We start from the raw sequence: 14,429 nt of genomic DNA, 5'->3' as shown, positions 1-14,429 counted from the left end.
CTTCTGTGCCCCCGTGATGAACTTATAGGCAGCCACAAGGTCGCCTCTCAACCTTCTCTTGCGGAGGCTGAAAAGGTCCAGTTTCTCTAGTCTCTCCTCGTAGGGCTTGGTCTGCAGGCCCTTGACCATACGAGTTGCCCTTCGCTGTACCCTCTCCAGGTTATCCGCATCCTTCTTGAAGTGTGGCGCCCAGAATTGCACGCAGTACTCCAACTGCGGTCTGACCAACGCCCTATAGAGGGGAAGTATCACCTCCCTGGACCTATTTGTCATGCATCTGCTGATGCACGATAAAGTGCCATTGGCTTTTCTGATGGCTTCGTCACACTGCCGGCTCATGTTCAACTTGGAGTCCACTAGGACTCCAAGATCCCTTTCCACCTCCGTGCCACCCAGCAGGTCATTCCCTAGGCTGTAGGTGTGCTGGACATTTTTCCTCCCTAGGTGCAGCACTTGGCATTTCTCCTTGTTGAACTGCATCCTGTTGTTTTCTGCCCACTTGTCCAGCCTATCCAGGTCTGCCTGCAGCTGTTCCCTGCCCTCCGGCGTGTCCACTTCTCCCCATAGCTTTGTGTCATCTGCAAACTTGGACAGAGTACATTTCACTCCCACGTCCAAGTCGCTGATGAAGACATTAAGGAGTATCGGTCCAAGGACCGAACCCTGCGGGACCCCACTGCCCACACCCTTCCAGGTCGAGACCGACCCATCTACCACGACTCTTTGGGTGCGACCCTCTAGCCAATTCGCCACCCACCGGACTGTGCAGTCATCCACATCACAGCCTCTTAATTTGTTCACCAGTATGGGGTGGGATACCGTATCGAAGGCCTTCCTGAAGTCCAGGTATACGACATCCACCCCTCCTCCTGTGGCCAGGCGTTTCGTAACCTGGTCATAGAAAGAGACTAGGTTGGTCAGGCACGATCTGCCTGCCACAAACCCATGCTGGTTTCCCCTCAGCATAATTTGTCCTGCCAGGCTCTCACAAATGTGAGCCTTGATAATTTTTTCAAATACTTTACCAAGGATGGAGGTGAGACTGACCAGCCTATAGTTGCCCGGGTCCTCCTTCCTCCCCTTTTTGAAAATGGGGACCACGTTAGCCCTTTTCCAGTCCTCCGGGACTTGGCCTGTGCGCCACGAGCATTCGAATATTCCCGCCAGTGGCTCTGCAATGACGTCGGCCAGTGCCTTCAGCACCCTGGGATGGAGCCCATCCGGGCCTGCCGACTTAAAGGCATCCAGTTCTTCCAAGTGACTCTGCACCACCTCAGGATCTACGCATGGAAGTCTGGCGCCTTGCTGCTGCCTCTCTACAACCCCAGTGAGAGACTTGTCGTGCCCCTCGCTTAGGAACACTGAGGCAAAGAACTCGTTGAGGAGTTCAGCCTTGTCCCCTCTATCTGTCACCAATTGCTTCTGCCCATTTAGCAGGGGTCCTATTCCTCCCTGGGCCTTCCTTTTACTCCCTATGTATCTAAAAAACAATTTCTTGTTGTCCTTTACTTGGGTTGCCATCCTCAGCTCCATGGTAGCTTTGGCCTGCCTAACTGCCTCCCTGCAAGCACGAGCAGAGGAGGTATATTCATCTTTAGTGATCTCACCCTGTTTCCACTTTTTATGTGCTCCCCTTTTGGCCCTTAGGCTGCCCTGGATTTCTCTGGTCAGCCATGGAAGCCTCCTGGCCCCTTTCCCTCTTTTGCCTCGCTCGGGGATCGTCTTGCTTTGTGCCCAAAGGATCGTTTCCTTTAGGCACAGCCACCCTTCTTGGGCACCCATCCCATCAAAACTCCTACTCTGCAGTGCTTCCTTGACTAATCGCCTGAGTGCAATGAGATCAGCTTTCCTAAAGTCTAGCACTTTCACCCTACTAGTTACCTTACCCACTCGCCGTCTTATGTTGAATTCTATCATAAGGTGATCACTGTCTCCCAGATAGCTACCGATTTGGAGGTCCCCTATCATGTCATCTCCCGTTGCCAATACCAGATCCAGTATGGCATTCCCCCTAGTGGGTCCAGGCACATCAACAGACACCTGAGGCCTGAGGGGGCCATAGGCTGAGTTAGGGGTCCAGGTATGTTTATGGACACCTGAGGCCCAAGGGGCACAAGGCTCAGAAACCCCAGTGAGGGGGTAGAGTTGATGGTTGCTGAAGGCCACATAGAATAGGATCCAAGGGGGCCTGAAGGATTATGCATAGGCCAGCCGGAGCAGAGGCCCCAGTGAGGGGGAAGAAATGCCCCATTAAGGGGGTATGGGGCCCAGGTACGTCTAAGGATGCCTGAGGCTAAGTTTGAGCCCAAGGCTGAGTGTGGCCCAGCAATGGGGCCAGGGGAGTAATAGTGGATTTGGATGCCATCTGTGAGGCATAGGACACAGTATAGGGATGGAACGTATTACTCCCTTGGCACCAGGGCATTAAATGGGCAGCCTCCCACCTTGAAACAACTATTTAGTTACAACAAAGGTGTGGCCAGAGAGTCAGGTGAGCAGACTGCCCTAGACAGGTAAGAAGGCCAACATTTGGACCAGCCTCGAGACGACCCCCTGTCACAGTGTGTAATTGAATTCTGTCCAAGGAGGTGCCTTTTCTTTAGGAATGCACTTTATGTCATAGTAAGCTGGTACATGTTCAGCAGAGACTTGTTCAAGTCTGACAGTTACTTTCTTGGAAGATTTCATCTATAATAAGCACGCTCAAGCTCAAAGCTGTAAGGATCGAGCAAGATTTCTCTACACTGGCCCCTCACTACAACTAGTAGTAGCTTTGATGCCAGGCACAGGAACTGAGAACGCAGACTTTCTTTCCTGTATCCTGCTTCCACTTCCACTACCCCAGCATCCTGGATGAATGAGGGGGAGGAGTTGAGCTTTGTGAGGAAAGGGAATGGAAGACTGAAGGAGTAGACTAGTTTAAAGAGCAGATTGCGGCAAGTAGTCTGTGGAGAAGACGGGATAGGAGTTAGCAGCGTGGATTTGGCTGAGCAAAGAAATTATCTCAGAATTTGGAGGAGGTGAATGACTAGTGCTCTGATTCAAGGATCAGAAATGGAGCCTGGAACTGGCTGGGGAAGGAGACTGGCACTGAGATTATGAGGAAGAGCTGGGAGAGGTTAGGATGAGGACACTTCCTTGCAGAACCTGTTACTGAATTCAAGAGTCCTGAGTCTTTCATCTGCTACCAGCAAACAAACAGCTGAAAAACATACTAGTGTGCCTTCTGCCCCTAGTGGCTAGACCACACAGAGGATTGCTATCAATTCAATTAGTTCAAGTGACAGATGTCTGTGCAATGCATTTAAAGGTTCTGATGTTACCAATTAATGCAATGAATATCGATCAATGTGATGTCTCACGGTGGAATATTTTTTCAATTTGCCTTTTAAAAAACCTACTACATTTCAAACACAGGGAAAGCTGTGCTAAATTAACATTCACGTTGCATAGTCAACAGTCAGCTAGTGTAATGGTCCCTCGTCCCTTGCATGGTTTTTAATTATCTGATGGTATTTTTCTCCCGCCACAAGACCTTTACCTCATTCAGCACTCATAGGATGAATTCTGATCAGGGGAATAATCAGGGTTGTACAGTGAAGGAGGAAATTATTTGTAGAACTCAGACATCATGTGCTGCAAATGGATGGCACGTAGTAAATGAGGAGGGGGATCACAAACAGGGAAGAACTAGTGGGGAATGTAGACATGGATGGTAACTTGGGCAGCAGCAGTCACTAGATGATTGAATTCAGTATCCTAAGGAAAAGAAGGAAGGAGAGCATCAGAATAAAGACCCTGGACTTTACAAAAGCAGATTTCAACTCACTCAGGGAACTGATGGGCAGGATTCCCTGGGAGGCCAGTCTGAGAGGGGAAGGAGTCTAGGAGAGTTGGTTGTATTTTAAAGAAACCTTACTGAGGGTACAGCAACAAACCATCCCAATGCATAGGACAACTAGCAAGTATGGCATAAAACCAGCTTGGCTTAGCAGGGAACTCTTCAGTGAGATAAAACACAAAAAGAAAGCTTACAAGAAATGGAAACTTGGACAAATGACTAGGGAGGAATATAAGAGTATTGCTTGAGTATGCAGCGATAAAATCAGGAAGGCCCAAGCACAACAGGAGTTGCAGCTAGCAAAGGATGTAAAGGGTAACAAGAAGGGTTTCTATAAATATGTCAGCAATGAGAGGAAGATCAGGAAAAGTGTGGGTCCCTTATTGAATGGGTGAGGTAACCTAGTGACAAAGGATGCAGAAAAGGCTGAAGTACTTAATGCCTCTGTTACCTCAGTCTTCACAAGCAAGGTCAGCTCCCAGACTGCTGCACATAGCAGCACAGTTTGGGGAGGAGGGGAGCAGCCAAGAGTGGCAAAAGAACAGGTTAGGGGCTATATAGAAAGCTGGACACGTACGAGTCCATGGGGCCAGACGCTATGCACCTGAGGGTCAATGTGATTGCAGAGCCGCTGGCCATTATCTTTGAAAATTTGTGGCAATCAGGGGAGGTTCAGATGACTGGAAAAGGGCAAATATAGTGCCTATCCTTGAGAAAGGAAAGAAGGAGGATCTGAGGAACTACAGACCAGTCAGCCTCACTTCAATCCATCGAAGAATCATGGAGGAGGTCCTCAAGAAATCCATTTCTAAGCACTTGGAGAAGAAGGTGATTACAAAGAGTCAGCATAGATTCACCAAAGGCAATTCATGTCCGACCAACCTGATTGCCTTCTATGATGAGATGGCTGGCTCTGTAGATACAGGGAGACCAGTGGGTGTGGTGTACCTTGATTTTAGTAAGGCTTTTGATACAGTCTCCCACAACATTCTCTCAGGCATGCTAAGGAAGTATGGGCTAAATGAATAGACTGTAAGGTGGAGACACAAAATGGCTAGAGCATCAGGCTCAGAGGGTAGCAATCAATGGCTCTGTGTCTAGTTGGCAGCCAGTATCAAGTGGATGCCCCAGGGGTTGGTCCTGGGGCCAGTTTTGTTCAATGTCTTCATCAATGACCTGAAAGATGGCATAGAGTACACCTACAGGAAGTTTGCAGATGATACCAAGCTGGGGGGGGATAGTAGATACGCTGGAGGGTAGGGCTAGGATTCAGAAACGCCTAGACAAATTGGAGGATTGGGCCAAAAGAAATCTCATATGGTTCAATAAGGACAAGTGCCAAGTCCTGCACTTAGGATGAAACAATCCCATGCGCTGGTACAAACTGGGGACTAACTGGCTACACAGCAGCTCTGCAGAAAAGGACCTAAAGGTTAGAATAGACAATAAGCTTAATATGAGCTGCCAGCATGCCCTTGTTTTGAAGAAGGCTAACAGCATGCTGGGCTGCATTAGTAGGATCATTGCCAGCAGATCGAGATAAGTGATTATTCCTCTCTATTTAGCACTTGTGAGGCCAGATCTGGAGTACTGTGTCCAGTTTTGGGCCTACCATTACAGAAAACAGGCAGACAAATTGGAGAGAATCCAGTGGAATCCAACAAAAATGGTTAATGGGCTGGAAGACATGACTTATGAGGAGAGGCTAAGGGAACCAAGCTTATTTAGTCTGGAGAAGAGAAGACTGAGGTGGGCGGGGGTTTAATAGCAGCCTTCATCTACTGAAGGTTGGTTCCAAACAGGACAGAGCTAGACTGTTCTCAGTGGTGGCAAATGACACAAGAAGGAGTAATGGTTTTAAGTTTCAGGAAGAAAAGTTTAGGTTAGATATTAAGAAAACTTTTCTCATCAGGAAGGTGCTAAAGCTACCCAGACAGGCTACCCAGAGAGGTTGTGGAATCTCTGTCCTTAGGGGTTTTTAAGACCGAACTAAACAAAGCCTCAGCTGGGGTGATATAATTTGGGATGATCTTGCTTTGATTAGGGGTTGGACTAGATGACCTCCTGAGGTCCTTCCAACCCTAATTTTCTATGATTCTATCTATAGGGTATAGTGAATGAGGACAGGGATTACAGGAAGAGAATGCATGATTGTATGGCTTAAGACAGTGGTTCCCAAACTCTGACAGATTGCACACCACCAATTTAAAACCATACAACCTTAAGTACCATCAGCAAATTTTTGTCACATAAAGTAATTATCATAAATCTGTTAACGTGTACCACTCACAGGTGGTCTGTGTACCACTGGTGGTACATATACCACAGATTGGGAACCACTGTCTTAAGAAAAATTGAATAATGCACTGGAGAAATGGATTCAATACTTGCTTCTGCCAGAGAGTTCCTATATGATGGTATTAAACTCTTCTCTTGAAAACAGTACAGTTGGGTTTACATTTAGCATTTCACTAACTTTTGTGTACTTGATTCAGCAGTATGAACATATTTTACAAACAACTCTTTGCGTACATAATTTATTTACATATAATACATTACACCTACTATTTGGGCTCTTTACTAAGTTTATGACACATCATCGTTTCACATAAAATTCCAACAGTGCACAGGAAAACATGACATTTTGAGTAACTTGATTCTGACTAGGACTGCCCACCTTGCACTCCTCTCCCTTTCCAATATTCCCCCTCACAAAACCAGGAACAATTGCTGATGTAGAACCCCACCAGTACAAATATACTTCCTGTTGTCAACTAACAATGCACAAGCCTCTCTTTCATTTGTTTGATCAACAACAAACTAAGTTGCACCTAGTTTTACATTTTGTGGTTTGGGATCTGTAGCAGGCCAGTAGGGGGAGCTCCAGTGTTGAGCCTCCCACCTCACTATGCCCGTCCACCTTCCGGACTCCACGTGTCTCTCCAGGGGCGCCTAAGCCCTGGCAGACCCCCTTTCGAGCCCCACCACAGAGTCCGGGGGTAACGTGTACTGCCACCACCCTGAGAAGGGACTGTCTGGGTCCTGTGTCCTTGGGGAAACACAGGCCTAATAGTCCTATGGGTACTCGACCCAATACAAGAACTTGGGGCACTTCCCCAAGTTGGGGGCCAAAAAAGATAGTCTCCCTTAGTCCACTGACCCAAGGGGCCTCCTAGGCATAATTAAACCCACCCCTCAATAAGTCTCCTACACTAGTCACAAAGGAGAACTTTATTGCTCCCGACAGGATGAGGTAGAATAGGGTAAGAGGTAGAGCACTATCAAGGGATTACCACTGAGCAAAACAGTCTGGCTGAAGTAGCCGTTTGATACGCAAATGCATCACTGTGAGCTGACTAGCTCTCTAGAAACACACACAAGTATCATTCAAATGGTAGAGATCTGGCTCGGAGATTTCCAGAGACAGAGCGTTTCAGATGGATCAAACTCTCTCCCTGCGTCCTGATGCTTGTGCCATGCTGGAAAAATGGCTTCTCCTCCTCCTTCTTGGACCAGGCCCTTATATAGCCTTTCTGACCTCAGCAGCCCAGTCCAATAGAAGCCAGCAGTGTTGGCAATTAGCCAACCAATTTAAAAAGCATCACTGGTTACCTGGGCAGATGAGCAGGAGCTTTTCCCTCCCCACACTCAGGTGACCAGAGGGACCACACCCTAGGTACCAGGCTTTTGTCATGTAGGCAGGGAGGAAAATCCCCACTCCCTTAGGAATTCAACCCCAGTGTCCCAAGCTGACAGGGACAGATTTCTGGAGAGAGACACAGATGGTGGCATTTCTGCCACAGGATCATTGTCTGGAAGCCCATTTCCCACTTGGTTAGTCCTGTACATACCCTGGATTTTATTTGCACGATATTCACTGAATTGACTTCTCCTTTGCTTTGTGCTGTGGCAAGCTAATTTCCTGGCAACTATCTTATCAGAAGGCTTCTTACCAGGACATAGGGTCCAGCCCTTTCTTATTTCTGGCAATTGGATATTGCTGTTTGGACACTGGCTGGCCTGGGAGAGACACTGGGACACTGGCAACCAGCTGGGGCAATTGAGACCCAGTGGCAGCTGGATCACCCTGCTGAACTGATCAAAGGCCCTGAGTCCTGAGCCCATGGGCAGATCCACCTCAAGGAGTCACATAATCTGGGCTGTGGAGCTCCTCGTGGCTCTGGAAATGTGGCAGTGGGAGAGAAGTGGCAATTAACATTGGCACCCACTCTCTCGTTGCCAAATTTCCATGCCCCGCACAGCTGCATGGGGCCGGCAGGGCTAGTGCCTCATGCAGCCCCGTGGCTGCAGTGACCATCCCTATGCTGTGGCGTTAGCCCCTATCCCTGCATGGCTGGATCAGGCTCACGGGTTGTTGTTTTTTTGTAAAACTTTTCTTATTCCAGGTCAAATTAGCAGTTTCGAATCCTGTTGATGGAGCAACACCCAATCGTTCTAGCAACACTGTATGTGGTGCTACAACCAGCAAGCATCCTCCACAGCAGACTTTTCAGCCCTGGGCCTCCAACACTCCCAAATCCATTGGCGGGCGTCCTCCATGCAGGCCCAAGCCCAGAGGCTTGTGGTTTGGATGCCCTCAAGTCACTTAGCCAAAGGCCACAGGAGCAAGCTAGGGAGAAGTCCCCCACTTCCATAAAGTAGGGTGTAGCCCAGATCCTCCCAATGGCAGCTGTCCCATAGGAAGCTAATTACAAGAGTGGTGGGGCGTCCTGGCCGCAGCGCACTGGACGGGGTGCACCGTCCACTACACAACGCCATTTACGTCCGTCTCCTCCGAGCAACACCCCGTGCAGCAGCTACTCTCGGTCTTGGCCCACAAGAGGCCAGGAGCGATCAGACCCCCGCTGCTCCTCCAGGGCCCTGAGAGAAGTGGCCCGGGGCAAACCACAGCGCTGAACCAGCCGAGGAAACGGTCCGGGTCACTTCGACAGCGGGCGGGAGTAGCGGCGCGCAAGCTGCGCGCGTGGCGCCCGCCCCCTCTCGCACTGCCCACCTGTCGGGATATTAGCATAGCCCCGCCCCCTGGAGCGGAGCCGCCCAATGGGGGGCAGCGGGGGCGTGTCCGGGGCGGGAGGGAGGCAGTGGCGGTAGCGGCTGAGGGGTGCGCAGGGCCCGTGGCGGCGGCGCGGCTGCTGCTCCCGCCCGGGCGGCCCCTCGCAGGTCGGTAAGCGCCGTGGGGCGCAGCACTCGCGCCCAGCCTGGGGGCGGGGAGGGTCCGGTCCTGCGCCCGCGGCCCGTGTGCTGCGGGGCGGGTCCGTGGCGCTCAGCCCCCCGCGCGGCAGGACTTGCGCGTCGGCAGCTGCGGCCGGGTGGGCCCCCAGGGACGCGGGTCGCGGGGACGGCCTGGCCGCGCTGGAGCCGGGGGCCGCGGACGGGCGGGTCTGGCTCAAGGGTCTTGATTCCTCCTGGCAAGCTGCGCGGCGCGGCCCGCCCGGCTCCCGTCGTCGTGCCGAGAGCAGCCGCCGCCGCTTGGCAGGAGCCGGGGGCGATGGTGAGGGAGCGGCGGGGCGGGGCAGCTCTGGGGGGAACACGAGACACTCTCAGTAGTGGACAGCACGTGTCGTGGGGCGCGCGGCTCCTGGCTCTGCCGCGGCGCGGGCGAGGGGCGGCGGCCGCTCGGGCTCGGGCTCGGGCTCGGGCTCGTCCGCCGCCGGCTCTCGCCCTTCTTCTGTCTGAACCTTTCTCTCCCCGCCGCTTCCCCTCCATGGCAGGGCGCTCTGCCCTTCTGCTGGGGTTTGCACGCAGCAGCAGAGGAGAAACTTCTGCAAAATAGCTCTGAGAGCAGCTTTAAAAGGTGATGGCACTGACAAAGCCTGCACCTGTGGGGGGACCAGATCCCATGCTACTGCTTCTCTTCTGGTTTTGAAACCCTTGGGACTTAAAAGAAATGGGTTTCTCTTCAGTGACTGAAAATGTTGCTTGAGTCCCAGGAGTAGCAGATCCCACGCTCCTTAAAATAAGGAAGGGGCTCTGCCGCAGGCAGGGTTGCGAAGTAGCTTTCTGGCCATGAGAGTGAAGGAGGTTGCACAAAGGTTTTGCTCAACACTTTGTTAAATGTAAACTTTGCCTACCACTGGCCTTCGTCAGAGGCAGTTTCTTTGCCTGTAGTTGTGCAGTCGAATTTCTTTAAAAAAAGAAAGGGGAGAAAAATAATTGAATTTCATAAAAGTGCTGCTCATCACGTTGCACAGCAGAAGAATTCAGGACATGTGACTTGGCTTTGAAACGTAGCTGCTTCAGCTTGAACTTGTACAGCTATGAGTATGATGCTATACTGTGGCTAATATCTGCAATTTAATTTTATAATAAGCCTTTGGGTAACGTGCATGGTTTAAATTTACTTCTTCACCTACATGCAAACACCTCAGCAGTCCAATTCTTAACCAGTGTGTTAGCTTTCTTTGATAAAGCTAAACATACAGTGTAAACATAGTATTTTCTCCTTTTAGTGTTTAGGGCAGGGGTGGGCAAAACGTGGCGGGCAGGCCAGATATGGTCCGCCAAGCCATTCTATCTGGCCTGCAGGGCCCCTAAACAAATTAGAAAATTAATATTTATCTGCCCTGGGCTGCCTGTCATGCGGCCCTTGATGGCTTGCCAAAACTTAGTAAGTGGCCCTCCGCCCAAAATAATTACCCCGTAAACCAGGGGTGGGCAATAGTAGACTGTGATTAGTTGCTGGAGCTGTACCTGACTTTGCCACCTGGAGCTTGATGCTGTGAAATGAATTACTTCACTTGGCATAATGAAGTAGCCATAGCTCTTTTTTCTTAAATGGATGCAGATGATTGCTTAGTTCTGTTAACATGCTTGCTTCAAAGTATGAGCTTTCCTTGTGTGTAAAATTTGTAATTGTGCTGAAGTTTTAAAATAAAATAAAACCCTTCAACTGATAAGTAAAATCAACTTAACTGAAATCTTGCAGATTTGTATCTGATATTAGAGAAGTTGCCTTTTGAAAAATCATTAGCCTCTTCATCTTCTGTTTTAACAAGTTATCTCTTAAAAAATGCAGTTATTTTTAACATTTCACATCGCTGTTGAATGTTCATCTTTTTCAGAACACTTTTCTTTTTTCCAGCAAACATTAGTAAGTCAAAGAACGCTAAACCTGGTTTATGTTATGAAAATTTAGCATCACTGAATGTGGTGGCCTCTGATTTTACCAGCTGACAGGATGCTCAACATCACTTGGTGACTGAGGTTGGGCAGAGCACTGACCAGGGAGAGTAGTTTCTTGGTAATTTTTACATAACTTCTACCAACCGTGCTCAGTTTTGATAAAATTTACAGTGCAAAACAGACCTCAGTCTGCATTACAAAGATGAGTATTAGGACTTCAGGAGCGAACAAACCAGGAAGCAAGTGACCTGGAATGAGTTACAGAAGTTATATTTGTGTAGGGAAAAATTAATTACTGATTTTTGTACTGATTATTTACTGATTAAAACCATCATCGGCTATTTGGGGGTTCTGTCTTTGGATATATGCTTTACAACCTAAGTTAACTTCAAGTTAATAAAAGATTTTAAAATATAACTTAATTACATATTTTAATATCCAAATATTTAGTATTAAAAAGTCATTGTCCCCCTTTGGGATTGTTAGTACAAAAGTTTATATATTTCATAAATGTTTGTTTATTTTCTTTTCTGTTTCCACTAAGTGTATTCTTCTTTTTCTCTCTCCCTCTTAATTTTAAGGGCTTCATCTTTGGCTTGTCAGATGGGCATTAAGTGAAGTCGACTGTTAACTGCAAACATTTCAGAGGCACTGTAGCAGCTGGGATGTTGCGACAGAACGGTGGAAGTAACAAGCGTGGTTTGGGATTAGCCCGACTATCTACCTCCAGCTTCTTCACCATCTCTAATTCAGGAAACTGGGGAATGGGGCGCAGCACCAAGAGCAGTTCTTTGAGCAGCATTAGCTCCAACTCGGACTGCTATGACAGTCCTATTGTGGATCCAGAGTACATCATGCAACTGGTGAATGATGTGAGAAAATTTGCAGATGTGCTACTTTATTTGAGAGAGGCCATTCTATCAGAAGGTACGTAAGATACTTTTTCTTCATTTCCTAATGAAGAAATTCTTAAAAAAAAACCTGTGCTCATAGGAGCTGTAGTCACTTTATTGTGATTTTTTTTGTTTTGTTTTGTTGTGTTCTCTTCTTCCCCCACCCCCCTCCTGGCCAAGCACTTTCATGATGCTTACAGGAAATGGTGGTTGTTACTTTGGGTGCTATGTTTTCTCAACAGAACACAGTGCAATCTGTTTCATAATCAGACATAAAATCTAGAGCTGCTAGAATTGGTAAGACTTGAGTAAAGAGAGGAGGAGGGGCAGGGGAAGTCTGTTTCCTATCAGACTGACTGAACTGACATTGGAAAAATAGTGAGACTGTTTAGATCAGCCCATTAGAGTTTTTAAACTACTAACTGCTTTTGTAATTCCAGAGTATGCTGTTGGTGATTTGGCTGAGATCCAGTCACAATTGTAATAACATGGGAGGCTGTTCAACAGTCTGTTATTTTAATCACTTAAATTTACTTTTCAAGTTCTGTTTTGCTTTTGTTTGTTTTTAATAGATTTTAACTCTTAGAAATACTACCTCTTTACAGCTCAAGGTACTTAAATGCTACTTTTTGTCAACAGGTGGAAACTAAAGGTTTTTTGCTTAGCCTTAGATCCAGCTTCAAGAATGGGTTGGCAATGTCTTTGACGCAGAAAGGCAGTCCACTTCCAACCTGCCTGCCGCCACCATAGCCACTACACTCTCACTCCCCCTCCATCCCCCCATGCAGTACTGCTGTAGCTTCTCACTATGGGTAAAACACCCCTCCCTGAAATTCAAAGCCCCCCCCCCCCCCGAAATGCTTTAGAAACCCCCTAGCTGTGTGGGCCAGATAAAATGCCCCCATGGGCTTAGGTGGCTGACTGCTGCTCTAGAGCATGCAGTTTTGTTTTCCTTTCCTTAAGGTGGCGATGGCATTGGGTTCTGGTTTTGATGAGGCTCAATAACTTTTACTCCTTCACTATTTAAGAAGTATTCTGTTGGTAGCAGTTTATATTGGGCAAATCTGGACAGAGTTCAGGATCTCATGAATACAGCACTTATTCCCCTCTATTTACCTTTAGATGGTTTCATCTCCTTTATACTCTCATCAGTGCCAGCATCCCAATGTCCTTCTTCTTTAATTTGCAATTTGTGCTTTTAATGAGCATGTTCAGTAAGTCTTAGGTTTTAAAGTTTAGGCAGAATCTTGAGCTATTCCTGCATGGTTTGATTGCCACTGGGCATGTATCTGTCCGCTAAGCACAAAAGCAGTGGACTTGCTGCTGGACTTGATTAGCATCATTTTTGCTGCTGAAGGGAATGGAAAAGGCAAAATGCATTGGTGGTTTGGATTTCATAACATTTGCAGCACATCAGACATTTTTAGTCAGGACAGTATTTTGTAGATACCAAGAGTTAGATTAGCTACATGATCTGATGGTTTGCAGTTTCTTCTTTGTGGGAGAATACTAACAGCAGAAGGGTTCCTTAATTGGAATGTGGCTTATTAAAATGAAATTAGGATCATGTTTATACCTGGTGTGTAGACCATATTTGACCTTTCTGTTTTGGGTTCCGGGTCAGTGTAATGTTCCTTGTATAAACATTTTGAAGATTTCCAGGCTAGAGGATTTAGGAACTCTCGGATACATCCAAGTTTGATCATAAACAGGATAGTAAATATTAGCTGGAATGAAAAAAAAACTGGTGTATTGTGGATTTGAGGCTTAGCTAACTTAGGCTTTGTTTAGACTGGGAAAAAGGGTTCAAGATGGGAATGTGGGCAGCATCGTTTTGAGCTCCAAGGCTCCTTTTATATTGTATAATTGAGAGAGGTTTGACAAGCTTTGGAGCGTACTCCGTCCTAACTCAGGTCTAGCTTTGAGCCTGTACTTAAACTGAAGCAGTTGCACCAAAAAGTTTGAACGGGTCTGAAATACAGGGCAACTTTGAGTTTAAACCTGACCACTTTGAGGTGAGTCCTGTTCATGTCTGTGATCTGGATGTCTGTCTGGCATCTTTTGACATCATATTAAGGCATTTCTTAGAAAACAGCTTCCAGAACACAATTTGATTCTAGTGGCCTCAAAGACCATTTTAACTAATAAGCTTGTTCATTTTCAATTTAAACTCTGAGGAGCCAAACAAATAGTGTGGAAGATGACTAATGCAATTAGTGTGTCATCTGCATACTTGCCAGGACTACAGACTCGGGTCCATAGGGCCGCGCCCCCTGCCCCGCCCCAGCTTGCAGACTTGGGTGAGGTGGCTCCCCACCACTGCGTGCACTCTTGGGGGGGGGGATGGGGGGGACCCGTGCCCCCCAGCTCTGTACGCAGGGCAGGTGCAGGCTGCAGGCTTGGGCTCCCACCCTACTTCCCTCCACTGGGACCTCCACAGCCCAGTGGGCACGACCTGGTGCAGCAGGGAATGGCTGAGTCATGTGGGGATCTCCTTGCTGCTGTGAGCTCCATGCTGCCCTGGTGACATGCCTCCTGCATGAAGGGCTAAG

At 48.0% G+C, this 14,429-nt stretch overlaps 1 protein-coding gene across 6 annotated transcripts in view; it reads left to right on the top strand.

The window, feature by feature from the left end:
- The first annotated feature begins 8,927 nt into the window (after positions 1 to 8,927).
- Positions 8,928 to 14,429, top strand: part of ARHGAP29 (Rho GTPase activating protein 29) — an 89,426-nt gene continuing 83,924 nt past the window's right edge. For 3 of the 6 annotated variants that reach the window (XM_014599728.3, XM_059728067.1, XM_014599727.3), the window contains exons 1-2: positions 8,928 to 9,022; positions 11,566 to 11,911. In XM_014599728.3, the coding sequence (XP_014455214.1) occupies positions 11,650 to 11,911 (262 nt within the window). In that variant the 5' untranslated portion in view covers positions 8,928 to 9,022; positions 11,566 to 11,649. Of the gene's footprint in view, positions 9,027 to 9,217; positions 9,354 to 10,998; positions 11,103 to 11,565; positions 11,912 to 14,429 lie in introns of those variants that run through there. The other 3 variants (XM_059728066.1, XM_019479099.2, XM_019479100.2) reach the window with 3 other exon arrangements.

Source organism: Alligator mississippiensis, chromosome 5 (genome assembly GCF_030867095.1).
Source record: "Alligator mississippiensis isolate rAllMis1 chromosome 5, rAllMis1, whole genome shotgun sequence".
NCBI lineage: Eukaryota > Metazoa > Chordata > Crocodylia > Alligatoridae > Alligator > Alligator mississippiensis.
Note: the sequence above shows the minus strand (reverse complement) of the source record. Positions and strands in the feature narration are given on the sequence as shown.